This window comes from Chaetodon auriga, chromosome 4 (assembly GCF_051107435.1).
Source record: "Chaetodon auriga isolate fChaAug3 chromosome 4, fChaAug3.hap1, whole genome shotgun sequence".
NCBI classification, from domain to species: domain Eukaryota; kingdom Metazoa; phylum Chordata; class Actinopteri; order Chaetodontiformes; family Chaetodontidae; genus Chaetodon; species Chaetodon auriga.
Window position 1 is genome coordinate 4,636,390 of NC_135077.1, and position 27,985 is coordinate 4,664,374.

The following is a 27,985-nucleotide window of genomic DNA, read 5'->3' on the forward strand; positions in this document are numbered from 1 at the left end:
TCGTCTGCTGACATTAACCCTGATAATGCAGTTAGGGTGATACATAATCCTAGATGCATTGATCTATCAGTCAGACTGATCGTGTAAGAAACACATGCGGGCGCGCGCACACACACACACACTCACATTGCACACATTGATACAGCCAAGAACCCCCAGGAGAAGAGAAACACAGACTGACTGATCTTGCAAGCAGCCCGGTGGACTGACAGACGGCAAACGGGCCCCTCGCTATCACACACACAGACACACACACCCAGGGCTGCCACAGCACCTGCCCACCCTGGGCCCCCCTACTTTCTCCACGGGGAATTGTATGCTAATGTGTGTGTGTGTGTGTGTGTGTGTGTGTGTGTGTGTGCACTCAGGGGGTCAGCGGGGATCTTTAGGGTTGAGCCAGAGGCTCGTGTCATGCTCACTCTTTCAGGGGGAGACTGAGGTCCCATGGGATTACGGGAAAGGCTAGCTGGGGTGTGGTGTGTGTGTGTGTATGGGTGTATTAGTGATGGAGCATGTTCTATGGACAGGCATTAAGTGGGCCTCTCAATCCCCTGTCTTTATGCGTGCAGCTCAGCTTTGAATTTCTTCAAGTGGACGGTGGTCTACAAAACGGGGGTTTGTCCAAATGGCGATGTCGCTGCCTGGTCTAGCAGCAACAAATGTCCTTTCACTTTTTTATTCTCCTTCCCTTCTTCCTCCTCACAATGAGTTGCTCCATTTGTCAAGGGGCTGACCTCAGAGCTCCACAGCTTCTGTGAAGCGGATAAGGAAGAGAAATGATGGGCCACTAAAGAGGAGGAAAAGAAGGAATTTAAACCAGTCTGACGACCTGTGCTGCTGCATGAGAGACAAAAGACAACAGAAAACACAGCGAGGTCTCGGCTTTTGTTTGCCTGAAGATACAAGCTAAGTCCAGTGTATGTGTTGAGTTCTTCAAATTTGGAGAAAGACAGGGTATATAGACAGCATGGGCTGCATTTACTGCCTTTATGATCTTTTCATTCCGCTGTTTACTCACACAGCAATGACTGTCTTAGGCACCGGCCTAACCATCGGGGCCAGTTGGGGTTTATTGGTTTGTGCAAGGACAGGTTCATGTGTGGACAGCAGGAGCCGGGGGTTGATCTGCCAATCCTGCAATTATTGGATGATCTGCTTGTTTGAGACATTTTGGTTCTGGCCCTTTATGTAAAGTGGGTAAATATGGTGTTAGTCCAGGTGTCTGGGTCACGTCACACATCCAGCAAATCACTACAGGCTTCGGCATGCTTCTCGTCAGATTGTAGAACAGTGTCTAGACCCCCCCAAGTATGTAGAGGTGAGAAAGTTAACGGCTATGCTGTGACATTATCCGTGTCTTTGAGGCAAGACTGTCTGAAAGTGTGCGTCATGACATCCACTTGTAGACTTAATCGCATCCAATCTCTCTGTGATGGCAGGTTTTTCGTCATGCCTTCGAGTGCGGCCGATCAGAACACCTCCAGTATATCTGTAGTCTTCAGATGTGGTCACACAACACTTGCTGCAAACTAGTTTCTTTCAAGCATCTCCGTTCATTGCAAACTTCCCATAAGCCTCAATTTGACCTTCCAGTCAGTGGCTGTAACTTATTCAATTAACTTAAATGTTCCAGTGAGTGTAACACATTGGCAAAATAATGTGTACAGAGATGAGGACAATGATGCATCTCTTGTGTTAATCAATTCTGGCATCCCTGCCTTGTCAAATACAGAGCACATTAATTTCCGTCCATCCCATCAGGGATGTTTACACAGCAGAGAAAAGACAGGATCATCTTCTCTTCCCCACTTTTTTTTTGTTTGTTTCTTTGGACCATGGCTTCCCTCCAGCTTCTTTAAAGCAGTGTGTGCTGTACAAAACCTTCCCCATCATAGAATTTCTACCCGCTCCCATGTGAACTCGGTTCATACAGCTATCAGTTTCTGGGTTTCAGACCGTCAGGGGCTGGAATCAAAGTGCTGCGTCGCTCTGTTCGCTTTTCCTTTCACTCCTCTCTTCCGTCCCCGGAGAGGATTTTGTTGCTGTATAAGTACTTTCCTCTTCAGCGTGCAGGAAGTACCCCAGAATGCTTTGATTCTTGTTGCCCATCGCCTGAAACAAACATGAGGACTGAGCACAAGCAGAGGCGACATCTAATGAAGCAGAGAAGATGCTGTTAGGGGGATGGCAGCTGCACTGCCCTCTCTCTCCCTCATAATCAAAGTGTCCCAGCCTCTATCTGTCCTCTACACGCACACACACTCTCACCAATCTGGAAAGATTTGCGGTCATGGTGTCATGATTACACACAGTAAGTGCATCATCCAAAAGACGAAGCAGAGGCTGTTATTGAGTCTCCTGGGCGGACTGATATGCAGATTCACTAGTGGGGTTTTTTGAGGATTTCTGGGGATTTCAGGATGGACTACAGTTTATGTCCAGGATTTATCTGATAAACCGTATTAAGCATGTTTAGATCACACCCCAACATGAACCAAACGCACTTGTTTTGTACTCCCTGGGAGGGCACATCAGATGGATTTCCTTGTGTGACTGCGGCGGCAGGAGGAGCTAAATTGGAAATGTTTTAGGAGAATTCTTTGTCTTTTACGTCATTGTTTTGCCTCTCGTGTTCATCTGTAAAAAGTGGAATCTAGAAGGCTTCTCGGTCTTTAAGTGGCCTTTGCACAATGAGTAATTTTGTACAGTGTGGATTATGATGGGCTACACCTACAGCACAGACGCAGTCAGTCGTTATCTAAGGGGACTGGGAATGTCCCAGTGCTTGTAAAGCCTGAGATTGGAAGTCCCCAGGTGTGCAGACTGGAAACCTGAAAGTAGATGGAACACTTGTGGAAACAGGATATGTGCAAACCATTGGCTGGATGTCTGTGTTTTTTCTGTCCAATCGACAGATGCTTTTTTTTTTTTTTTTTTTACTTGAGTGGCTCCTCTGTGCAGCCTCCCAACAGGAAAGGATAGAAGACTGAAAGCACCACGGCTATCGGTAACAGCAACACTCCTTTAAATCTGGGCTTTGTGTCCATGTGTGAGAGAAATCCACTGTGTGTCCACAGTTGCCTTTGTGTTGGTAGCCTGCTCCCATTGGCATGTTGAAATGCCCCAGGCACGCGCCTGCAGGAACTTGGCATTTAAACACTTTCACATGGCTGCATGCTTTCCGTGAAAGTGTTTCCCCTTTAATTTCTTGCTTGGTGCGATAGAAAAATGTGAGCTATGATCCCAAAACACCTCACTGTAACTGCACAAGTAAAGGTCTTTTAGATCTTTCAGGAATGTCGTCTACTCAGCGCATACTGATATACTGAAAACACTGTACTAGGTACGCGGCGCATGATTTATGATCATCCCATCACTTCTTGATCCTGTAAGTGCACCAAGAGCAATTAAAAACAGGAGTCAAATACCTTGTTTGTGCACACATACTTGCCCAATAAAGCCAAGTTTGATTCTGACTTAAGTAATGACAGTGATGTTGTTAGAATAGCCCAGCTAGCATCATTAATTAAAACAAGCAGAAATTCAATGATGGGGAAGCCACCTGTTCCCGATGGGAGTTTCTGTCGTGCGTTTCAATGAGCTTGTTAGTTAGAGATTCAGTGGCCATGGCTGAAAGAAAAGGAAGGTCATTATTTAAAGTGGTTTTGTCTGGCAGTGCCGTCTCGCCTCGTCGCATGGCACAGCTGGCACCTTCCCAGCGACGCTCTGTTTTTTTTTTTTGAGTACACTTCAAATGAATAGACCACCACTCAGGTAACTGGCACTTAATGGATAAGCCAACTGGGAACCCTCAGCTGCGTTTATGGGTGCATGCATGGACAGCATGTCTCGCCACACCCTGTCAGTTTTACATACATGAAAGCAAATGGAGGTTTGGACAATGAGATCATAACAGCAGTCACTGCAATTACTGATGGCAGCAGCAGCAGCAGCAGAGACTCAGTCAATGGTTGTGTAGGATTCAAAAGTTTAGGCACCCCTGCTTTGTAGTGCGTAGATTCCTTGGTCTTTTCTCTCTTTTATCCATACATCTATGGTATGCTGATGTGCTTGTCAGCCTAATTGCCATTGACACACACAGATGGCGGGGTCACAGTCTGCTAACCTGCTCATCTCACACCACAGCGGTGATTGACAGCGGCTGAGTCTTGGAGATAACTCGACGACAAAGAGTTTGTGGTGATATTGAACTGCGTTGTCTTGATTCAGGATCGTAAAAGCAGCATCAAACCGTGCCCCGCCTCATCCCATTAAAAAGCTCCCGGGCTGTGTGGTGATGAAATAACAGACAGAGCCTCAAACATTTTCATTGAAAGATTTAATCAGAGCTCATCTTTCCCTGCTTGTCTGCCTCTCCCCTGCTCGGCTCTAAATAGATTTCCTTAATGAAAGGCACAGTTCCAGTTGGCGGAGTGTGAAAACAGCCCCTGCTTTTATGCAGAGGTAAAAATAGCTGCTGTGCCTGTCGATCTGTAAATGGGAGAAAGAAGATGTGCCAGTTTACCCGTAATTGGCTACAGTGTGCAAACTCATAGCAGCGCTGTCATGAAATAGAAGTGTCCTTTTTGCTGGTTGAACGGTTCAGCGATCTAGCAACCTCTGTGTGCTTTCTGTGTGTGTGTGTGTGTGTGTGTGTGAGCATACAGTATGTCTGTACTCACCAGACCTAAAAATGTAAATCCATTACTCCAGGTCACGGGAGGGCAGTTGATGTGACAGCACACAGCCCCCTGCTGAGGAAAGCGTGTGTGTGTTGGGGGCCGGGTGTGCCTGCTGCCTTTTAGGAACAGTGGCGGTGTAACTTTTGATGGCGCTCCTCCACAAATTAGCCCTGATTTGTTTGCTTTCAGTCTTCTCTTTCATCTCTCTCTCTCTCACCGTCGCTCTGTCTCTCATCTGTTTGTTCTGAAGTTGATTCCTCATCAGAGTTAAGTGGATGACACTGCATGTGTGGAGAGGCTTTGGTCTCGGTCTGCTCAGTGATGCTTTCATCTCATCTCTCTTCATTAGCGCTGTGTAGAGTTCACGGCCGTCACCGTGCACTTGTTCATCAGTTCTATGATAACAGCAGAAAAACTGAGGGGATCCAGTGGTGAGACACTAAATCAGGATTTGATTAAGCAGCATGGAGTGTTTTTCACTGAGGTTGCATATTGTGTCATTGTCACCGCTGGTCGTAACCTACTTTTGCCTGGAAAATGATCGGGTCATCAGCCATGGCAGTGACACAAACTGACTGATGCCTTGATGTTTTGGTCCTCATTAAGCTGAAGAGGCCATACGCAGCGACAGTGTTTCTCCACACCCACGGATGTCCACACTGAGCCTGCTCAAACTGAAAAAGCTGTTTTCCATCCACACCAGTGTTTCCAGCTCTTTTCTAAACCTCCACCTTGTCCTCTCCTGCTCTCCATTTGCATGTTTTTATTGTCAGACAGCTGAACGAGTATGAGATTGTGATTTGAATGCAGTCTATAAATGCTACCTGTTAACCAGGCAGACAGTAATTCCTCCACCAGCGCAATCAAGTCGCTGTTTTATGACAAATAAGCCATCTGACGAAATACATACAGCTTTATGTCAACAGCTGTATTGTGAGATCAGCGATGTTTGCATTTAAAATGAGTGTTCAAGGTTCAAGACTATGCCTGAGGAAGCACACGGCATTGTTTGCCAGAAGCTTTTGGTCTCCGTCCATGCTAAGTGACGAAGGCAAAGTATTTGAAAATTCAGTTTTTTATTTGAGTAAAAACAGACTAAATGTGGGCAGAAGGCTAAAATGGAAAAAAAAAAAGATGTTTACAGGTTCAGTCAGCCTAATTTTGTATTAACTGAATTCGTACAACTTTTGTCAAACCACGTCAGAAGTGCTTTAGATGTTCCAAATGGCCAAAAATGAAGGCAGGGTCAAAAACCTGCCACCATTGAAGGCATTCATTGTGAACTTTGTTGTATTCAGGGTAAGTGGTTGAAGTACTTCTGCGAAGAAAGAAAAAGAAGCTTGAGAGGGAAGTTCAAACCCTGCTTATTTCAAGAGGGTTTGGTTCAAACTTGGGAAAGGTGTCAGGGAATGCTGACGCCTTTATTATGGATGCAGTGCCAAAATGTGTCATTGGGTTGTTTATTTTTGGCCTACACATGGCAGCAAGACTGCCTTTGTTCAAGGGAACGTCATCCTCGCTTTCAACTTACCAGTCAGCCAGCTCCCAGGTTCCTGTTTCAGTCCGTCTCTGATCCTCTGGGGATCAAAGACACGGTGCACGTCCACTCATTCCTCATGGCTGAAACTGTAATACCTTCCCACAGGTTATAGTTGCAGAGCTGTTGACAGAGTGATGTGCTGGCCATGACCCATCACACCAACATGTGGGGGCTCATATGTGTGTGTGAGTGTGTGACAGACTTTCAGCCCTTCTGTTTTCTAGTAACTGCTCAGAGGTTCTGGGGGCCTGTGAAAAATGGAAAGTGTCTGCTTTTTGTCACAGATCTTATAGACGCCACAGGAAAATTCAACAAGCAAGACACCAAGAAACACACAAACACATTAGTACTTCTATGCTTGTGAGGACTCTCATTGACACGATGCACTGCCTGACCCCCTTACCAAAACCTTAACCATGGCAACTAAATGCCTAATCCTAACGGTTACCCAAACATGGCCACTCTAACTGGTTCTCACAAAGATGGATGTATCATCACGCACCCACATACATATTTGGGGGCACATTCCTGCGCTGTAGGCCAACAGTGAGGCCTGGCAGGTGCACTGTTGACACAGGTACAATAACCCTGTGTTTGCTGTGTACACCTGTTTGTGTGTGCTGGTGTTAACTGATTTCTGCCTCTTCAGTCAAGCGCTGCCCATTAGGGAATGCTCCACGCTGAGTGTACAATTCCCCTCTGTTCTCCCTTTGGAAGAAAAGTTTAGTCCTTACCGAGACAGATGGCAACGTTGACGACCACCACAAACGAAAGCTGACAACCGCCAGCGCAGATGTTTAGGCCTGCGTGCTGGATTTATGACGGCAACTACAGTTTTTGGATTTCTAAATTGTTCGCTGGCTTTCAGATCACTTTGTCACGCTATGTGTTCAGCTGTCCGTGAAGCACTGTTCAAACAAACCGCCTCACCAGCATCTCCCTGTTTATTCCTCCTCTCCTGGGAGAGTCTGCACTGAAGTCGTGGCAGAGTGCGGTATACAAAAGATACTGCGAGACGCTCATAATTCAAAGGTAATGGCATTTTTTGCTGCTTTTTCTACGCCCACGCTAAACCTGTAGGTGGAACGTTTAGTTTGCAGTTCACAGCCACTGCTCTCTCTGGATTCACTCTTCTCGTTGTCTAAAAACTTTCTTTGTTCAGCAGAATTTCTTGTCTATTTTGTCATCAGAATCTGTACAATAATGCCTTTTAAAGGCATCAGGTGCAACCCTGTGCTTTCCTCAGCGCTCCCTTCTCTGGATTGTGTTTACATGACAACTTCCCAGAAGCTTAAAGGTTTGCTTGCATCCAGCAAAGCAGTGTCTCTTTACTCGACACCTCAGGTACGGGAATAAAAACAGTTTCCACTTGCTGCAAAGCAGGTGGGGTCTCAGTCAGTTTTGGGCCTGTGATAGACTGCGATAAACACAGTAACTTCTCCCACAGCAGTCGCTCTCTCTGCAGCCCTGCCTCACACTCTGTCTGACAAGCAATGTAAGATTGCTCAAATAAATTAAGCTCACAAGTGGCTTTCCCCAGACTCCGTGCCTGTCCCAGTTTCAGGACTAGAGCGCCCAAAGAAAAGCAGTAGGAATGACACTGTTTACATTCACAGAATATTGTCAAGTCAGTGTGAATAATCAGCTGAAAATGATCAGGGCTTGAAATCTAATGGGTTTTCTTTTTTTCATTAATCCATGTTCACATGTGTTTATTTTGCTTTGTTTACTGGTTTATGCTGCAGCGATACACAACCTGATACCTAGAATATATTTATTTAAAGTGCCATTATTTTCAATTTTAGACTTCGAGTAAGTAAAACTGTAAATTATTGAGAATAACGTAGTTGTTTTTTCAGGGAAAACATACTGATATTTTGAGGATATAATATGAAAAAGTCAAAGGTCACAGATGAAACATTTGTTTCTGGATCAACTTCATATGTAACTTTTTCAACAAATTTAAAATAATGAATTGAAAGATCCAGATGTATTATTTGGGCTATGGTTACATTGGTTATGTCTTTATGCTGATATTGCCTTCAACATACTGAGTGAATCAGGCGAACGTCAGGTTATTAGAGGGCGTGCTCTGTAAACATCGCTGTCTTTTTCAGTATGCCCTGCTGAACCTTGCAGGACGTAAGCTGGACACACTGGGTTTTGACCTGACAAATAAAAGTTATTCTTGGATGCCCTGGCTGTTTTGCTGTTGTCATGGCAACCGGGCTCAGCCCAGCCCGGCAGGCTCAGCAGATGCCCAAGGTGAGCGACAGTGCTTAGCTTTCACCCAGATCTCCGTTCCCCCGTCCTGTCCCCACCGTGTCGTCTTACAGGGCATCGCTTGCAAAGCTTGCCAGCAAGGCCAAAGTGCTGAAGTGGCGAACTTTGACAAGGAGAAAGCACATGACACACACACACACGCACGCATGCACGCACACACACAGACCAAAAGAAAATATAGCCTTTTTGACCCTTTACTGCCTGATGTGACGTCTGTCTTTGTAGCAGAGTTGCTGCTGACTGCTGGTTTGTAAAGAGGCTGCTCATTTCCAACACAGAATTATTCAGTGTATAAAAACCTGGCCAAATGTCTTGTATATGATTCACTGAAGAAGGCTCTTGCCAAAATAGGTAAATAAAATTAGGTCACAGATGGAGTTGGTCCCACTGATAATAAAAAATAGTCACATTTACTCTGAAGGGTCTGGGAAGAGTCTCTAATATGTTCATGTCCTACATCACGCATGGCCTTTATAGAATTTTTTTTGGTCTGCAAATGTGAATCCAACTATTGTCATATTACTCTAGTGAAGAGGTAATATATGACTGCGCAGGTCACAGGTCTTTGGGCCCACCCAAATATCTTGTGCCACTTGCTCAATTCATGGTTGAGCAGATGGAAATTCATGTAAATGCCAAAATTGTCACCTTCTAAGTAAGAATGCACTGGTTCAATGTTTTCTCTCCCAGTACTATTCCAGTACCTCAGCTCAAAGTTTCTGCCAGTATGGAGGACTAATCCAATAGCAGTTCTATTCCCAATTTTAATATCCATTTATTCATTGCAGGAAACTCATTTTCAGTCATTTTTAAAGAAGGTAAAATGAGGCCGGTGTTTCCAGATATGGTTTTGAAGTCTCTTAAAGTAAGTTGTGGGAGACCTTTCGAGACAGGTTTTACAACTGCACTGCATCTGTGCTCTACTTTGTTCAAAAATTAGTCTGGAAATTGCACTGAAAGTGTCAGAGCCACTGGAGGGTCCGGCCAGCCTTAATGCCACTGCCCTTTGAGCACATGCAGTAACTCATCTTCTTGGAGAGCAGTTCTTCTCCTCTTGTGTTATGAGGCAGTAAAAACTGTTTTTGAGAACCTCCCCGCTAGCTGAATTCCCACTTTCTGTACGTTTGCTGCAGCTCTGCTTTCTTGAATGCTGGTGGTAACTGTTAGGGTGACGTGTACGATGTAGACAACAAGGAAGCTATCATCCTGTTATGACAGTAAGTTTTCAGTGTGTAACCCAAATCCTTGGCGAACTTGACCTTTTATATGGTCGTGCCACTTCAAAATGTAGCTGTAATGATTAAACCTCACTGTGTCGTTGATGCATTTTGTGTGCAGTCTCACTTATATTTACAGCTGTCCGCTTGGAATCGGATAACCCAAACTGCATGATAGTGCTGAGTGTGAGAACGGGGCTATGGAGAGCCTTTAGGCTGTCCTGTCCGGTGACGACATTATCGTCCTGGCAGTGTTGCTGTGTCTACTAGAAATAGTCTCAGAGTTTTAGGGGCAGACGGGGGAATTCTTATCTTTGACGCTTTACTGCAGCCACAGTTGCAGATACTGCCGCTCATCATGGTGCCTGTCAGGGTCTGGCACTGAGGGTGTCATTATGATAGGAATTATCTCCTTCAGGGGAACAGCTGCCAAGGTTGTGATAACTTCCAGTTCCATTACAGGTGGAATAAGTATCCTTTTTATTCATCACTCTAGCAGCAGAGCCTTTCCAAAGTGAACCTAACATTTTTTAATGGAGTATGTGTAACCGTGTTTATGTATGTTTGGCATTGAAATAGGAAGTCTGTAGTTCAGGTCAGTAGCAGTTAAGTGGCCTGTGTATTTTTGTTCGTCTGTGTATTCTAATGAAAACAGCTCTTTTCTGTCTGTCGTTCTGCTAATTTCTGTCTAAAAATGACGTCAGGGTCCAAAGTTCTTTTCACTATCTTGGCTGTCACTGCAGATCTCATTATTTTGAGCCTTTCTAACACCTCAACAAGACCCGCGAGTTGTAAAGCTGTCGACTATGAGACTCTTAATCACACAGGGGAGGATGGAAGAAGTGGGAAGCAGTTTGACTTTTCTTTTAAGCTTTCAGAAGATGCCAGTCTGTGTCTGAGACTTCCTGCAGACTTGTCATCACTCCAGGCCCATAACTACAACCCCCCGACCACCTCAAAATCAAAACTCATCGTCATGTTTTCCTAAAGACATGAATCCATTGGCTGCTGCATCAAGGCGTTATGTCTGCCTCACCTCTTTAGCACCTTGAACTACCTTTTGTAGTAGTTTTTTTTCCCTACTCCACTACTGTGGTTTGAAAGAACTCCTGTCTCGCCTTAAAAGGAAAGGGGTGTTGGTCATAGAAAGAGCGGGACTTTTTCTTGCTAGCTGACCTCTGAGGATTATGGGAATAGGATTATGAAGTAGAGGGTGCCCTAGTGGGGCTTTCCACCACCACCAAGGATCAGGAGACAGCTGACTGGCTGACCGCCTGATTGTAGCCGATTAATTAAAGCTCCTGGGTGCAGAATTGCAGCCCAGGAAGTGAAATGTCAGTGGTGGCAGACGGCATTTGTCCCTCCTACTGTTAAACGTCTCCTCTCTCTCCCTACAGCCTTATGCTTCTGGTAGGCAAGGGTCTCTTACTGAAATCTGACAGACAGTTTGAAGGGTCCCACCCGACCCAGATGGCAACCTTGAAAATGTTTCCGACAGTCCCTCATCCTCACCCCCAGACTCGCCCAGCTCCCCTTTTTTTCATGCCTTTTCTTCTGGTGTTTTGAAGAAAATAAGTCGGGGGGGCCTCCCCTTGGGGCAGCCTCAGCCTCCGGTCCATTTGGCAGCTATTAGAGATCATAAATCTGCACAGTGAATGGAACCGCTGCCATCAGTGGTGCAGGGTTTTGATGGCGTTGTGGCAGGAGGGGTTGACCTCAGGGCAGGCCTGGAGCAGAAGAAGGGACTGAATGGGAGAGAGAGACAGCCCGGGGACGGCTCGTTAAACAAATGTTTCTCTTGTCTTTTTGTTCCCCTTCTTATTCTGTGAAGATCTGCTGAATGCACGGGCCAGTGAAGGGATGTTTGATGGAGGGTTGGGCCCGGCGGTAATGAGGGGTTCTCACCTCGGTGTAAATGGGAGGTTTGGGGGGAAAAGGTCACCACTCTCCGTCTTTGTCTCGGTGCTGACCTGCCTGTGCCCTATGCTTGAGTGACACTGACACTCCACCACAGCTTTGTGTATGTATGTGTGTGTTTGCCAAGGATTTGACTTCTGCATGTCTCTTGGCAAATAGGGCTCACATTTGTGTCTCAGTGAGAGTGACATTAATAGCCGGAGTGGTTTAAGCTTTTCCTTCCTCGTGGGTGTTTGTTTGTCTTGTTGAGTCCTGCTTGTGTGTGTGTGTGTGTGTGTGTGTGTGTGTGTGTGTGTGTGTTTTTGTTTGTCTTGCTCTCATTGTGTCTTCATACATGCTTCTCTCCAGCGTGAATGCTTTCACAAGCAGCGACAGGGGGTAAAGTGTTTATTTGAACACATGCTTGAGAGCCTGCTGAGGGCCGTTTGGCTGTCGGCTGAAATCCCCTCTGCTTCTGGAGACACCCTGTGGGGCGGTACCACTCTCTCATTTAGTCTGTGTCTCCCCCCTCTTTTAAACTATCAACCTGTCTGTCCTGCTCCGTCTCAGCTTCTGTCACACAGAATCAAACCACATCCACGCTAATGCAGATAATTGAAGTTTTGTCTTTTCATTCACTCTTCGTTGTCTGGCCTTAAAATCGAGCTTTTAAAAATTCTTTCTGAAGAAATCAGCTGAATAAATGAAGACACAGAGAGTCAGCGGTGACAGACTACAGCTTTACCCTGCTGAGACCTTGGATATATTAAAGTCGAGATACAACATAACAACAAAATATGTGCTTACGTAGGCTTGAACCAACCAGTTTCAACCAATAATGTCATGACATCGAGAGCGCAGACCACACTATAGCTCTGATGACATCCACCCATCAATTAATCATTGTCTTTCAGTTCTTTCTTTCGTTGGGTAGCTAGCAGCAGCATGGCACAAGCGACACCTCTCCCTTGTCTTCCTCCACCTCCTGCAATTCAAGGGTTATGCCCTAACGGGGTTGATGAAGGTGTTGAAGGAGAAGAGTAATTCTCAACCATTGCATGGAAGCTGGCATCCGACTGAATCAGAGTTGTTGTGATGCACCCACTTTTCATTTTTCAAATTCCTCCCAAAGTTATTTTCTGCCTGCCTATCCAGTTTCACTCAGAAATTCGTCATGATAAGGACACTAGATACTCACAAAATGCTGCTTCATCTGGACTGTAAACACTGGCTGAGGCCCCCAAAGGTGAAATAAAATGCTCAACTTAATGAGTGAAAAAGGGATTTTACAGGGGCTCTCTCGATAGCAAATAAAGCGAAACTCTGCAGCTTCAGGCCATAAGCTGTACCGAGAAAAAGTGGCTAGAAAATGATTTTCATTCCCACGTCTGGGGACTACTTTTTATATGTGTTTTTGCATAGATGACACCTTTATGGACTTTGTGTTAAAAAATATCCTGCAGTTTTTTGTCACGATCCATAAATTTACATAAATGTGTAAAAATCTTATGCTGCTTTCTTGTAACTTTTATGTTCATATTGACAACACAAAAAAATCTCTCACACTGACATTTGTGCTTGTTCCTAAACATCTGAGACAAGTATTGATGCATTAGTATAGTAAAGTCTGAATTTAGACCATGAAATGTGACAAATTTGCAGACAATATGCTTCAACTTCAGTAATTGGCACCAATAAAAATTCAGCATACTCAAAACACTGTACATCAAAATGTTCAGTAGCTACTGTGTAATCAGAGGAAAAAAAAAAAACACTTTTCCCCAAGATGGCTGAAATTCTTCAAAATGCTACCCACCCCCCAAAATTTTGAATAGTGCCAAAAAATGACAATTCTAAAATCGATGCATTACAGCTCAAATCATCATACATTTTCGCAAGCAATTATGTGCTAATGCCACAGAATGTCTCATCTTTGCATTCATGACAATGTAGCTCCTTTAGCTCAGCTGGTAGAACGTGGCGCCAACAATACTGAAGTGAATTTGACTCTGATAAAAGAGTAAATATACTGACTACTTGTACAGACAGTCAGAGCTAGACATTCTTGCAGGATTACAGTACCCCTATAGTAAGTACTGAGGGTGAATATAAGGTTGTCTCAAGTTGCTGCTACAGCCGCCTTTCGTCTTTCCATAACTAGACCTGCAGGACGTTGAGGTCATAGCATCCAGAGCCCGTATGATGAACAATCCAGTTCTTGATATTGCAGCATCTGTCAAATAAAAGCCCTGATGATATTCTGATTGCATCTTGTCTCCTAGAGACTTGAGTGCCTCTCTGTCTGGGGCAGCATTAAACCTGTAGGGGAATATGATTTTAAACTTTAGGGACCGAGCTTGCAGAAGGGAATGGGGCTCTGTGCAATAACACTGCATTGAGGTGTGTGTGTGTGTGTGTTAATGAATGCTCAGGGTTCAGACAGAGAACAGGGATGGTGAGTGGGTGTGCAGGCGTCTCCTGTAGTGCTGAGTAATAGATCTCAGTGGCTGTCTGTGGAGCGAGCTGCTGCGATACGGTGGCCATTAGTAGAGATGTCGATGGAACAGAGACAGAAAGCTGCTGGTTGATTAAGCGTATCACGTTGCTTAGAAACATTTAATTTGGAAGGTGGTATCAGTCCTCAGGTCTTTGTGCTGATTTTAAAGAGAGTTTTCTGATGCTTTCTCCAGAGGAGAGTTCATGTAAGGCTTTTTTTTTTTCGTTCAACCTGGAAATACGCCTGCACTGACCGCGCTGCAGTTTTACATGCGTTTTCAATCATTAAATAAAGTCATTCAGCCTTAATTAGTCAAGCAAAATGAGGAGGATGGAAGTATGATTCACAACAACGAGCAGGCTGCTTGCAGGGAAGATGACGGTTGCACATTTCACACCTTCAGCAGAAACTAATATTACATGAGGTTTCAAAGACCTGCTGAACACAAGTTACATGGTATCAAGGGCGAAAACTTCAGTCAGAAATCAGATGGGACACTATGCCCATACTAGTTATTTGTAATTATTAACCGCTTTTATCTCATCTCCATACTTCTTTCATGGTTCTGTTTCTGTTTCTTGTAATGTGGCTGTTACCACCCTGCCTCTTCCGCTCGTAGCTGTAACCCTGGTGTTAGCAGAGACGGGTGATAACCAGCTTCATGACAGCAGTCATCCAGGATCACCACTGTCGGTTTGAGTGAAGCAAGTAACCCAAAGAGAGACGGAGACCTCAGGACAACAGCTAGCAACATGGAGGTTGGCTGCTTGCCAAGTTCTACAAACTTTGTTTTCTTGCCCCAGACAAACTCTGAAATAATGAACTTCAATACACCGAACGACATGCTGCCAACTATATTGTTATTCGAGTGTTGTCTGTCTGCTTCTGTTGCCTCCGCTGTCTCTTTTAGCTGGAGTGTGTGGGTGCACATGTATACACACACACACACAACTGCGGATTATCTTCTTCTGTTTCTTTTGTGGTGTGCTGCTACGCTTTGTACAATGAATATTCCCTCCACCCATCAGACTGTCAGAAAAATAAAGAAAAGGATGAGCTTGAGCCTGTATCCACTTGAACATGTGTGACAGTTCTTTCGGGGGTCAGATTTCCCTCTTTCGTACATTGGAAGGACTCGTCCCCCGGGGTAGTTACGCACATGCACTGCATATCGACTCATCAGACACCATTCAAACCTGAAGTGTCTATGACAAAGAAAGAAGCCGAGTGCACCTGAAATTAAGTAGACGCAGCTCACACAGTCAAATTGCTGCTTTGATATCACCTCAAGCTTTGAGAGAGTGAGACACCGATCATTATCTTGGTGAGATTGCCTGCCGTGCACAGATGGACTAAAATGATGACTGTGAGATCTGTTTTTTTTCTGATGTCTAGATGATCCAAGGTTTCATTTGTATGATCTAAAGTGGGTTTTTCCACCATTTTACCTTGAAGGCTTCACCTTGCTGAAAGCACCTTGTTCTGTTAAGATTTCCCTCTTCACTCTCAAGAACATGAAGAATGCTTAACGATCAGGGTCACATGTTGGAAATGGTCTTGTAGACAGACAGCAGTGGTTACTTAAGATGAAACAGCTCCTGCGGTTTGCATGTAATTTTCCTTTTGGATGAGGGTTTGCAGATGAAATATCTTGACGTCGCTTCAGTCTGTGTGTGTCCTTGTGCTCGTATGCCGTGAGCTTCAAGTCCAGCACAGTAAGGGGATCAGATGTCCAGGGATTTTAAAGTAATACCTTATTGTCTGACACCTATCCACATATCAGGCTGCCTCTGTGTGTGTGTGTATGTGTGGACATGCGCATGTAGACACTGAAGACATTTTCACACCAACCAACGTTGCCTGGTTACAAGCCAGTTGGCAAGGAAACAGTCACGGCCCGTGCTAATTTGTGATGGCCTCAGCCCACTCTGTGTGTGTGTGTGTGTGTGTGTGTGTGTGTGTCTGTGTGTGTACATGCGTGTTTGTGTGAATGAGGGCTTCTAATCTGTCAAGCAAGACAGGTGACCCAGCGCTCCGTTGATTAGCCCAGACAGTCATCCCTGCAGCCACCATGAAACACACTTCTCTGTGATAGAAAACCAGTTCAGGACTGTCTGAAATCCTTGTCAGATATATTGACTGAGAGCGCCATTGAGGTGATTTACCGATGAAATTTTATTTTAAAATCAAAGTGGCCCAAAATGTAACTATAGTAGCTGTATGGAAGCCTGAGAGCAATTATTTTTACATTATTGTATTTTTATCATGCCATGTTTGATTTAAATGGCAGTAAAATGATTTCAACCAGCACAGCAGTGTTCTTAGGATCTGCCTTTCCTGGCTCTTGTGTGTTTTGCACAGGACTGCAGTTAACAGAAAACTAAATTTTGTTTTGCATATAGAAAAGCGTAACAGTGCAACAGATGCACGATGTGAAGATTAATTTCGGTCCCTGAATGTGGGCCGCGTGGAGACGGAGTAATCCGTTTTATGGTGAAGAAGACGGAGGAAAAGGAATGAGAGCAGAGAGAGTACATTAGACTGCATGTGAGCAATTACCTGTGGCAGACCACGTGCATTTCTCATCACAGAGGACCGGAGAGCAGCGGAGAGAGGAGAGAATGGGAAATGAGGGAAGACAGAGGAGAAAAGGGAAGGACAAAGAAAAGAAAGTAGGAGAAGCGAGAGGAGATACTGTGGCCGGCAGGTCCTGCCAGTCAGCTCCCTCTGTACCTGCTGATAAGACTAATTTGAGTGATTATAGCTCCACAAGTAAGGCCATGCACTTGGGAAATTCAATTTTTTTGTCCTGATATTGGGACTTCGACTTGGTGTCACTTGCAGGTCAAGGCAGGAGCTGCTGCTCTGCTGAGAGAACTTAAGCTTCACTGGAGGAAGGGGGTGGATTTGATTCGTATTCCTCCCAGTGAGCTTTCCCCCGGTGTATTCATGTGGTTTTCCTCTCATTTTCCAGAAACATGAATGTCAGGTAAGGCTCTAAATTACGCACAGACATGAGTGTGAATCCCTAGCAGAGTTTCCAGAGGCTTTATTTAACACTTAGACCTCAAATTTAGCTCATTTTAAAGGTTATTTTTAATTGCTCAACCTAGGGATGGTGATACGGCCAAATATGATATTTTTGGCGATATGGCCAAAAATATGTAATCTGATATCATGGTGATTATATATATATATCACAATGTAGTAATAGTTCTAGAGCGTGCAGGAGGAGGAGGACTCATCCGTAATGATGGCTGTTTTTGCACTGATATCAATACTACATGTATTGGACATATCGACAATATCAACAGAAGAGTGGAAAGCAATATACAGGCAAGAAGGAGTATGAAGCAGCTACACTCAGCTGTCATCAACACACCCGCTCGCTCGCTCGCTGTGTAGCAGAGTATCAGTGCATACACTGTGAATGACAGTGTGTAAATATGGCTTAGTAGGCTACGTAGTCAAATAGTGTGAAACTGTGTTTATTGTAGATAAAGTCGTGAGTCTGCACAGGAAGTTTTATTTTGAAAATGGACCAGATTCTCTATGCAGTTCCTGTGTCTGACTTCGTGCCTGGCTCGATCTACTCTGTGCAGCTTGATGTGGCATTCATGAAAAATAGACTAGATGTGTATTGCAGCAAAGTGAAAGGGATAGAGGTGGAAACTGTATAGCCAAATCTCTACTGGTGGACACATGTCTACCATGGCATGGTCCATACCATCATACTGCCCAACCCTAACTACGCCCTTGAGAGGAATTTGAACATAAGGATTTATTAAATTTCTGGACTTCCAAAAAAGGAAGAAGGGGAGACACCATATGCTTTGGTTTCTAGTTGTATACTGCACATCATCACTACTCAGATGGTTGTGATGATGGTGAAGCTGAACAGAGATGCAAACTTCAGTGCATGTCTCCTCAGGACGTACATGCAGTTTCTAGAAGTTGAGCAGAGAGAGGTTGTTGTAGGTGGCTTTGAGCTCGTCGTTGTTGTTGCTGTGCAGCTCAATGGTTTCGTGTTGTCGGTTGTCAGGCACATCAGCTGGTTCCACGTTAAACTGCGTAGCAAATGTGTTCAGGTCCTTTTCATGTCCTGAAACCTCTCACCAAACGCCTGAGGCCGTTTTCACCCTCACCAGCATATTTAGATGTCATAGCGGAGCAGGAAAATGCAGTGTTAACCCTTTCGAGCTGCACTTGTCACAGCTTTAATTTATCTTCAAATGGTTTCACATTTGAAAGCACAGAGCTGAGAAGCCGACTGGAGCTTGAGGTTCAGCTCTGAGAGGTTCATGGTAATGTCCACACTTGCTGTCACTGACTGTCCGCCACAGGTTTTCCCTTCATGTCTGTGAATTCTTCAAGACAAACTGACGCTTTGAGCTGAGCTGTATGGACGCCCCAGATTGGTTTGTCCACGTCGTTCGGAAAGTGTGGCATTCCATACGAACTTTTCCTTTACTGACAGTCGCCACGATGCATGTCATTGAGCCGCTAAGTGCGTGTTGCATTCTGGGACCGCCTGGAAGGAAGTGTTAGTCTGCTAAGAGTTGCTTTTTTTCTGTTTATGAATTTTGCATATGGCCCACTGACCAAACGTTCCCCACCCTTGCATCAGTAACCTACCATAAACAAGCTGCCTTTGTGAAACTTAAAATGCTAAATCTTTGTTGAGAATGAGTCAGAGAGATGCGTATTTAAATCTGTGGATAGTGGGCTTGTTATGCTCTATTGTGAAATAATAAAGAAAACCTAGTATTCTGCCACTTCCCCTCTTTTCCTTCCCAACCTTTCTATTATAAAATGACAAACAACACTTCACAATCATCACCTGTTAGTGATTAGTCCCCATCTTTTGTCTCACTTCCTCTTCCCGTGTCTCTGTCACACTTCAAAGCACGGTGGATTCGTTCTGCTCCCTGTCCTACAATAATCATCTCCTCGCACAATAAGCCAGGGAAATAACAAGTTCAAGTGTGCAGCCCGTGCAACACTTACCCCCTCACTCTTTCACCAGAGTGTTCCGGGGGAAACACTGCTTGCATTCAAACATGAGTAACGAGGGAACGAAAGGAGAGTGGGTGAGAAATTGTGGAGGAGTTTGCTGTTTAATAAAAGTTATAATAGAGTGCTGTGCGGAGCCCTTTGTCAGCTTGTTGATCTTGCTGATATAAGCTCTGTCAGATTTTTGCTTAATTGACTTGGTTTGAGCTCAGCTGAAGGTTATCATATCAAAGGCAGTAATTTCACCTGCCAACTGCCAGTTAATATTCAGAACGAGCAAAGTCTGAGTTTGTTTTTAGATGCATTATTTAGCACGTATTGCAGGCAAAATGATGTTATCATGTCACACACAAGCAGAACGTGATTAAGAGAGGATGACAAATCAGCAGAATAGCCAGTGTTGAATAGCAGCTTCTAATATCAAAATGTCAAATATTGATATTTTGTTGTTCCATTGTTGCAGTGACGTCATGTAGTGCCTCTGTTCAGTACAGGCCAACTTTGTGCATGCTGCATCATTGAGGTCTCATCTATTTATAACTGGTCCTCTCTTTAATAATGGCTTTCAATTCTTTCCCCTCTTTTTTTCTGTCATGCTATTTACCCCTTGTTTTCTGCCCACTCCTCCTTTTCTTCCTCTGTCCTCCCTCCAGTCCTCCCCTCCCTTCCCTCTCTTGCCGGTGGCCTTGGCCTTAGCCTCCAAGTCTGGGTGTTCTTTATGGCTGTGTTAACAGGCACTGCTGTGGCATTTTGGGGGCTATTAGAAGTCTTGTTGAGGCATTAGTCATGTCTCGCAAGCGTGACGTGGGCAGAGCACTGGCTGGGCCAGCGGGGGCCGTGACATGCATGGCGAGTGGTCTTTATGCAAGCCAGACGGCTGACCTTTTCCTGCTGAATCCTCCGCAATGGGAGAGGTGATGTCTGGGTAATTAATGGTGTGAAACCTTGGCGGCTCATCACATCCCTTCTGCATCCATCCCCACTCCGCTGTCGCTCTGTCACTCAGCTGTCAAGTGACACCAGCCGGCCAGAGGGAGGTGGGGGAGGGGAAATTGGATCTGCCCGTCTGTGTTTGTCCCAGGTGGAAATTTGTTCCCGGCTGAGATGCAGGCAAAGTTCAATTTGGATGCTTTGATGATAATGAAATTGAAAAGAGGACTGAGAATCTGAGTGACAGTCGGACTGAAGAGAGTGATATAATGTCAGCGTCACACAAGTCGACTTGAACTCGTCGTTTTTTTGTGAGTGCGGACAAAGGGGTAGAAGACAAACACACAAACAGAGAGCACAATTAGAAGAACAGTTTCCCTCTTGAGTTTGCACCATTGGATGCTGCAGCATTCCTGCATCTTCTCCTTCTCCCCCTCTGAATAGGGCTGCTTTTGTCTGGGTAACTGTGAATTCTTTCTCTGTCAGAGAACAATGAAACAGCCCACTGGCTGCTGACCGGTACCCCGTCAGCATCAGTGCCTGCCCGAGCCGGGAGCTGTCAGGTCAGACCCAGACTGTGGTAGAGATTAGACCTGCTCATGTCAGATTGACCTCTGTGAGTGTGACGCTTTATTCTTACAAACTGCACTGACCGCAGTGTCGGTTTCTGTGTGCATGTGTGTGTGTGTGTGTGTGTTTGCAAGTCTTCACATACCTTTCAGTTTCTACAAATTGCTCTTACTAAAAAGAATTATCTGTACCATAAGCAAGGTGCTCTCATGTAAACGTGGGCAAATACATCAGAACGACTGCGTGTCGTCTCATCCTCTTTCTCTTCTGTCTTTGGGTTGACAAACAACAACATTTTGCATTATAGCTGCCATCTGTACAGAGTGGGGCAGACAAAGCCCCAGACTCATGCAAACATGCTGACTTTGACGTGTTCGTTAGCATGCTAACACTTAGTATTACTTAATACAAAGTAGTTCTGAGGCTGATGGGAACATCATTAGTTTTGTAGGTGTTTGGTCGCCGTGAATATCTGGACCAAATGTTCTGACAATCCATCTGATGATTGTAATTTCTTTTGTCTGGACCAAAGTGGTGGACTGACAGAAACATTTGGTGTGGACAGAAGTCTAAAAGGACACATTGTGTGCATACGGACACTCTCCTTCCCCTTCTGTCTCTCACACACCACGTAAAACCCCCTCACTGACATAAGGACTTCCACCCTTGATATCTGATTGCCCCACAGTCTCGACTGTGGTCTTCTGGTCGTTGTCAGCTGTCAGTCTGAGTGTTTGACTTTTCACCTCTCCATCACTGCCTCCGCCTCTCCCATTCAGAGCTACCACCTGCTGACAAGCTGTCGACTCTACTCAACCTGAACTAGTCTCCTGAATGAGACCGAGTCTGGACCCCGGCACCAGGGCCACGATAAGCCCCAAAACCACAGAGCGGCTTACTGTGACCAATAGCACTGATAAAGTACTCTTTCAGCTGTGACATAAGAGTGTGTGTGTGTGTGTGAGAGAGAGAGATGAAGAGAAAGAGACAGAGATAGAGACAAGACAGATATCGTACAAGTAAAAATCCCTGGTGTCAGGGCACGGACTGAAAAGCCTGATTAACATGAGAAGGTGAGCGTGTGTGAGTGTGTTTCCATCGTACCTGCTATGTCAGAGTGTGTGTAAGTGTGTGTGTGAGTGATGGCCGGTGAATTAGGTGCCCCTGGTTCTCGCCTGTCCTCCCTGGTGCATCAGTGTAATTAGCGGAGAGACTAACGAGCTTCTCCCACGCTAACGAGACTGGCTTTTTATTAGAACTGCTAATTGCTCCATATCAAGGGGATTCTCTGGCTTTGTGTGCAGGAAGCACCGGAAACAAAGTAACTGTGTCTGAAGGCTTTGTGTGCATGCATGCATGCATGAGTTTGAATGTCAGGCGTCTATATATAATTGTGCCCGTGTGTGAAATATTACATACCTTATGTCTGTATATGATTACATGACACAAACTAGCAGGAGAGTGACGTGTCAGGTGCAGTGTGAGCATGATCCTCAGCAGAGGTCGAATCAAGCAAAAGACATGTGGGTGTGCAATGGGTGTGAAGTAACTCTTTATAGACCTTTTTCAAAGCAGACGGTGACCCTGTTTATGTGGACAGGGTGAAATATAAGTCTAAAAGACCACCAAGATGCACTGGGATCTGATCACTCAAACCACTTACCAAGGGGTTCATGCTGAAGTGCTAATGTGTCCTGGTGTGTCCACAAGCTGTCACAGCAGGAAAACACACACAATATAAACCTTATAAACCTAGAAATCTTTTAAAACAGGTATTTTCCCCCTGCAAAAACGAGTCCAAATGCTCCAACAAGCATTCTTGGCCAGTAAGTAGTGACAAAGTCTACATTGATGATGTGTCAAAAACCAGAGAAGACTCAATAGTCGATATTTAATTATTTATTTCTAGTCATTTAACACATTCCTGGCACATGGCTAAGCAGTGCTAACCAAATGTAAACAAACTGGGACTCACCATTTTTTGTTTTTTGGCGCACTCATCACACAAAGCAATAATGGGCATGTGTGAATTTAGGGGATGACGCCATCACTTCCCAGATGCTTTAATTCACATGTACACAGTGTTGTCGAGCTCTGTGTTCAATATCATTATATGGTTGACATTGCTGATAGCTCAACCCTTAATAGCTTGTGTTAATGCGTATATACTAATTTTAATAATATTACAGAAATCTTATTATTTCTGCATTATATTATTTTGTTAATGCATAAAAGTAATAGCTTACTGTAATACGTTACTTTTATAATGCGTTACTCCAAGAGGACATTTTTAATGCTTTTCATGGCTGGATGTATAATGTACATCCATATAAAGTGTGTGTGTGTGTGTGTGTGTGTGTGTGTGTGTGTGTGTGTGTGTGTACCTGGACCTCACAGCTCTTCGGTCAGTCTTGATTGATTCATTGGTTAACCAGCATGCTCTTAATTGCCTGCCACTGTTTCCTTTCCCTGCCGTAGCCTCTGAAGTCCCTCTTGTATAGTATTTATTACTCGAGGGCGATTGTAATACTCCATGTACTACATATAACAGCCGATCAGTGATTTTAATTCCATCGAGACAACACGCATGTGTGTTTTTTATTAATTACAGTGTTAATTATAGTCAGAAATATCTACGGTTTTTTGCCAAAGTCTCATCTGGACAAACTATCAGTGCCAATAGCCTGCTGTCCAGCTCGGGAACCCTTATGACTAAGGGGAAAAAAAGAGGAAAGCCATTAGGAGAGTAAGACCCTGCCAGCTCATTAAATGGGCTGTTATAATGTCAGCAAATGGTAATTAGACTGTCTTGGCTACTCTGCCCTCATACAACATAACAGATTTTATGTGTAGTGCGATACACTATCACCTCATACAGTCGTAACCTGATCCTAGAGGATTGCAACTGTACAGGAATGGATCAAACGCAAAAATGGTCAATATGGAAAGCGTCTAAAAAGACTTAAGTCTAATCTTACCAGTAATATCTTGTTTTGTCTGTGGGTCAGCAGATGGAGCAGGTTGAGGCTGCACAATCCTTATAATAGCAACAACGCAGAGGTGCACCCTGGCTCACTCTGTGGGGGATTGTAAGTAATTATACTGCTGGACACGCTGTGTGCTGACTGGATTCTGCCACAGCAGTTATTTAGCTAGAAGGAAGCAATAATAATATACAGAGATTCAATAATATAGTAATATATTTTTGAGCTTCATACCCAAAATAACAGTGTATAGCATGAAGTAAATATTCAAAATGAGCACCGTCTTTCAGAATCGTAGTTTAATGTGGAGTTTTCCTGACGTGCAATTTAGTCACACTAATCATAAAGGGATGTAATGACCCACTGTATATGTACACAGTGTAACAGAGAGTTTGTTCTTCTCTGATGCTTCTTATATGAAACATTGCTTCTAAAAGTAAATCTCCTGCATCTTAACTACATCCTTCATTTCTGACACTCACACACAAACATACGCACACACTCCTTTGTCCCCTTTCCCGCTATCATTATGTCCCTACAGTCCCCTAAGGGCTGTTGGAGCTCCTGTTGCTTAGGTACCACATTATTGTGTCCTCAGTGTGTCCCGTCACGCGTGTTGCCATGTTGTTTAACCATGGTCATGCCTGCTATACCGCCTCAGCCTGGAGGATGTGATCATTAAAGACGGTGACAGTCAGAAGTCTTTCCTGGCCCCTCAGACAGCAGCTACGTCTTATGAAGTGCGTTTATTGCTTCGCGTCCTTGTCCACAAGCACACAACAGCCACTGAACAACTTTAGTTATTCTTTTTATCGTATTTCTACCTGTTGACACCCTGCGTGTCACTGCACCCCCATGAGACAGGTCACACATGTTACGCTGCTGAATGACTTCTTCATGCCTGTTACTGCATGAGCCTATTTGGTTGGATTATTTTCCTGTGTAAAAATAGATGACTTTACAGGGGATAAGGCTTCAGTTTCCTGCCCTGTCAGTTTGTTTCACAGCATTTCTGCTTTATTGCGTAGAAGACAGTGTAAGATAAAGAGTAGCTGACTGGATGAGTCACGCTGAAGGTCTTCATACCAAATCAAAGCCAACGTTTTGTGTACTTGGTGCAGTGTGGGCCGCTTTCCTGCGGAGCTCACAGGGTGCATCCTGCCTGAAATGTTGATGATGTTGTTATCAAAGGTTTTTTGGGAACCATTTTCTGCTTATGCAGCATAAATTAGACACAGCAATGTAGCTACAGATTAAAAAAGAGGTAAGAGTTTTGATTTTTTTGCTGATTTACAAGGTGTTTTGAAGTTATGCATGTGAGAGTAAAACGTTGTCCTGCTGCTTTCCTGCACTGTTTTCACGCACATGCTTAGGCGACATGATTATCACATGCCAGCATTCACTGCATCAGCTCTTCAATGTGTGACGGATTCAGTGTGTGTGAGGAAGGTGTAAGAGGATTTGAGGGTGGCCACCAGTTAGCTGCCCATAGACCAGGATAGGATTGAGTTACTCACTGTCTCTCCTAATTAGCTCTCTTCGTTCACACCCCGAGCCTCCATCTTCCCTTTAGTCTGCTGTTCCAGACGACAGCTCTTCAGCAGCTCAAAGCTCCTGGACAGTGACCTGCACCAGTCTGGGTCAAATGTCAGGTCACTAAAAGTGCTGGAGGTCAGCCAGGGCTGGGAGTCAATGGTAAAGGTGATCACAAATTCTTAAATTCATAAATCCTGCCAAGCCTTTCTCTTTTTCCTCACTGTGAAGGGATTTGATGGTTTATGATGAATATCCTGTAATCACCCAGTGAAGTACAGCGGAGGACTTCTTCCCAGTCACTTAATATGATTGAATGGAGCCATATATTTGAAATATACAACAGCAGTAAGATAAGTGAGAGAAACCTGGACAATCTGTCCCAGATATTTTGCAGTATAAATAAAATGGACGAGACAGTTTAAATGGTCAGAAAATATGGTATCTGCTTACTTTTTCTAAAGGTCTTGAGATGACTCAATCGCTCACCCTTAAAGCTGTTTTGAGTAGCATTTTGTGGATTTTATGTTTGCCCAGGCTGCTTCATTTCTCCAGGCTCTCTGTGCAAACTTGAGTACTTTTACTTGAATAAAACTCCCTGACCCTTACAAACCGCCTGCCCTCTTGTTCCTAATATTCAGCTTTATGAAAATGAGGCTGAAGACAAAAAGCCTTGCATTGTGTCCAATCTGCACCGCCCCCCACTATAACCCGTACCAACCCTCCTTTACTCCCCGCTCCCCCTCCCTCTCTCTGCTGTTTTTCTCCTCCGCACTGACACCAGGCTTCCTGAGAACCCCTCAGTACGAAAGCTCATTGGCTGTGAATGTTTTGTGGTATTATGTCTGCACCAGGATTTGTGTGTGTGTGTATGCCTATTTTAATCTGAGGGATTTGCATCACGCACCCTTCGCTGTTTGCAAAACAAGCCCTATAGAGCAGAGACGATAACCTAGTTATGAAAATGAAAAATGTGCCGGGATGGAAGTGAATCTGGTGAATGTTCCTGAATGCACGAGCGAAATACTTATCAATATGTAAATACTGCATTACCCAAAATCCTCTCCTCATCCACATGTACGTACATGTAGTATTAGTAATGCTGCAGTAACTCTGCAGAAAATCGGAAACCCCCCCTTTTTTTTAACTGTGTACATAAATAGATAAAAGACAGATAAATGAGCGTAACACAGTCAATACAACTGAGTACAGCTGAGACAGAATTGATTAATCATCAAAGATTTCTTTTCATTTAGAGAAAATTCCTATAATTTACTAGTTCCAGCTTCTTAAATGTAAATATTTGCTGATTTTCTTAATGAGAATCTGAATAAAACAAATGTACAATTGGCATTTTTCACTGTTTTTGGACAGGTTATAGACCAAACCTTTAATAGATAATGAACTTAATGGCCCTACAACTGAGATTTTACTTGTTAGGTAGTGGTGAAGTCTCAGACGGAGAGTCATTCCTGTATCAGACAGTGTCCTGTCTGCATGGACCTCTGGCTGCATCAGAAGGAAATGATCACTAATTGGAGTGAAGGGATTGGGCAAACCTTGCATGAAATTGCCATCGGAGGCCCATTGTTGAGTGTGTGTGTGTGTGTGTGTGTGTGTGTGTGTGTGTGTGTGTGTGTGTGTGTGTGTGTGTCCCTCTGCTGCTCCACCCCCAGCAGCCAGCCTGTGGGCTTCAGAGGGTGCTCACTCAACTATTAGAAGCCTGTGGTGTCACAGAGAGGAGTGACGGAGTGTTTGTGTGTGTGAGGAAATTAACGTATGGCAGCCTGCGTCTGGGAGTGACAGTAAAAGTGATAACGGGCAAATTTATTGAACTATTTATTTTTTCTTCTGAGGGAGCCCACTTGTTCACTTTGGAGAGAGAAAGTGAAGGGAGAGAGTGAAGGAGAGAGGGATGAATGTAGGATGAGGGGGTGTTCTGTGTGGGGCGGAGCGAGGAGGGTGAGTGGAGGCTGACTGGGATTTTAGGGATGTGTGTGTGTGTGTGTGTGTGTGTGTGTGTGTACTTGAGAGAAAAAGATGGGGGAGGTGTGAGTTGAGGGTCTTGGATTGGACTGTAATCCTTTAGTCCTGGTTAGAAATAACCCCGGGACAAACAATATGACAGGCGCACACACACACACACACACACACACACACACACAACACATTGTTTCGCTCACACACACCGAGTGGTGAGGCTGGTGCTGGCTGACGTTACTTCATCATGACAAAATGTCTTCGGCAGAAACTGGCTGATTTACTGCAAGTGAAGGTTGGTTCTTTCTGTGAAGTAGAGTTCCCATTTTATGCATCCAATGTGTGTGTGCGTGCGTGTGTGCGCGTGTGTGTGGAAGAGAGAGAGAGAGAGAAAGAGAGAGTGACATAGAGAGAGATGTTTTGGTGTGTTATGTTGTTATGTGTACAGGAACTGAGTAGTGTTTTGAGTATGTTGGACTCAGCAGTGCAAGTTTAATCATATTCTGGAGTTAACTCTTATTTGTTTGCCTTTGAAGAAACAAAATGGTTTTGTTAAAATGCAAATGTCATTTTAAGAATACTCTCTAGTTTAGGAATACGTAAATTATGTCTGCAGCACCTCCTTCCTCCTCTTCTCCCTCTGTCTGATGCCATGAGGCAGATTGCACACATTCAGACTGGTTGTCATAACTCAATCACTGGCGTCTGGTCAGGTTACACTGGTGATCCTCAGTTTGCCTTTTCTCATTAAAACACATTACAATGCATTAATATTGCTCCAATATGTTTGTTGAGTGATCGCCGACATAAACACAGTTTTTACTTTATGTAGCGTCTGTGTTGTGAAACGTTGTCGTTGC

General features: G+C 44.4%; 1 protein-coding gene across 3 annotated transcripts in view; it reads left to right on the forward strand.

Moving 5' to 3' along the window:
* Window positions 1-27,985, forward strand: part of rhbdl3 (rhomboid, veinlet-like 3 (Drosophila)) — a 58,794-nt gene that overhangs the window by 2,603 nt on the left and 28,206 nt on the right. Inside the window, exon 1 of one of the 3 annotated variants that reach the window (XM_076728642.1) lies at window positions 27,346-27,420. The exons of the other annotated variants lie outside the window; for them this stretch is intronic. Within the exon in view, the coding sequence (XP_076584757.1) occupies window positions 27,373-27,420 (48 nt within the window). The 5' untranslated portion in view covers window positions 27,346-27,372. Of the gene's footprint in view, window positions 1-27,345; window positions 27,421-27,985 lie in introns of those variants that run through there. 3 annotated transcript variants of the gene reach the window in all.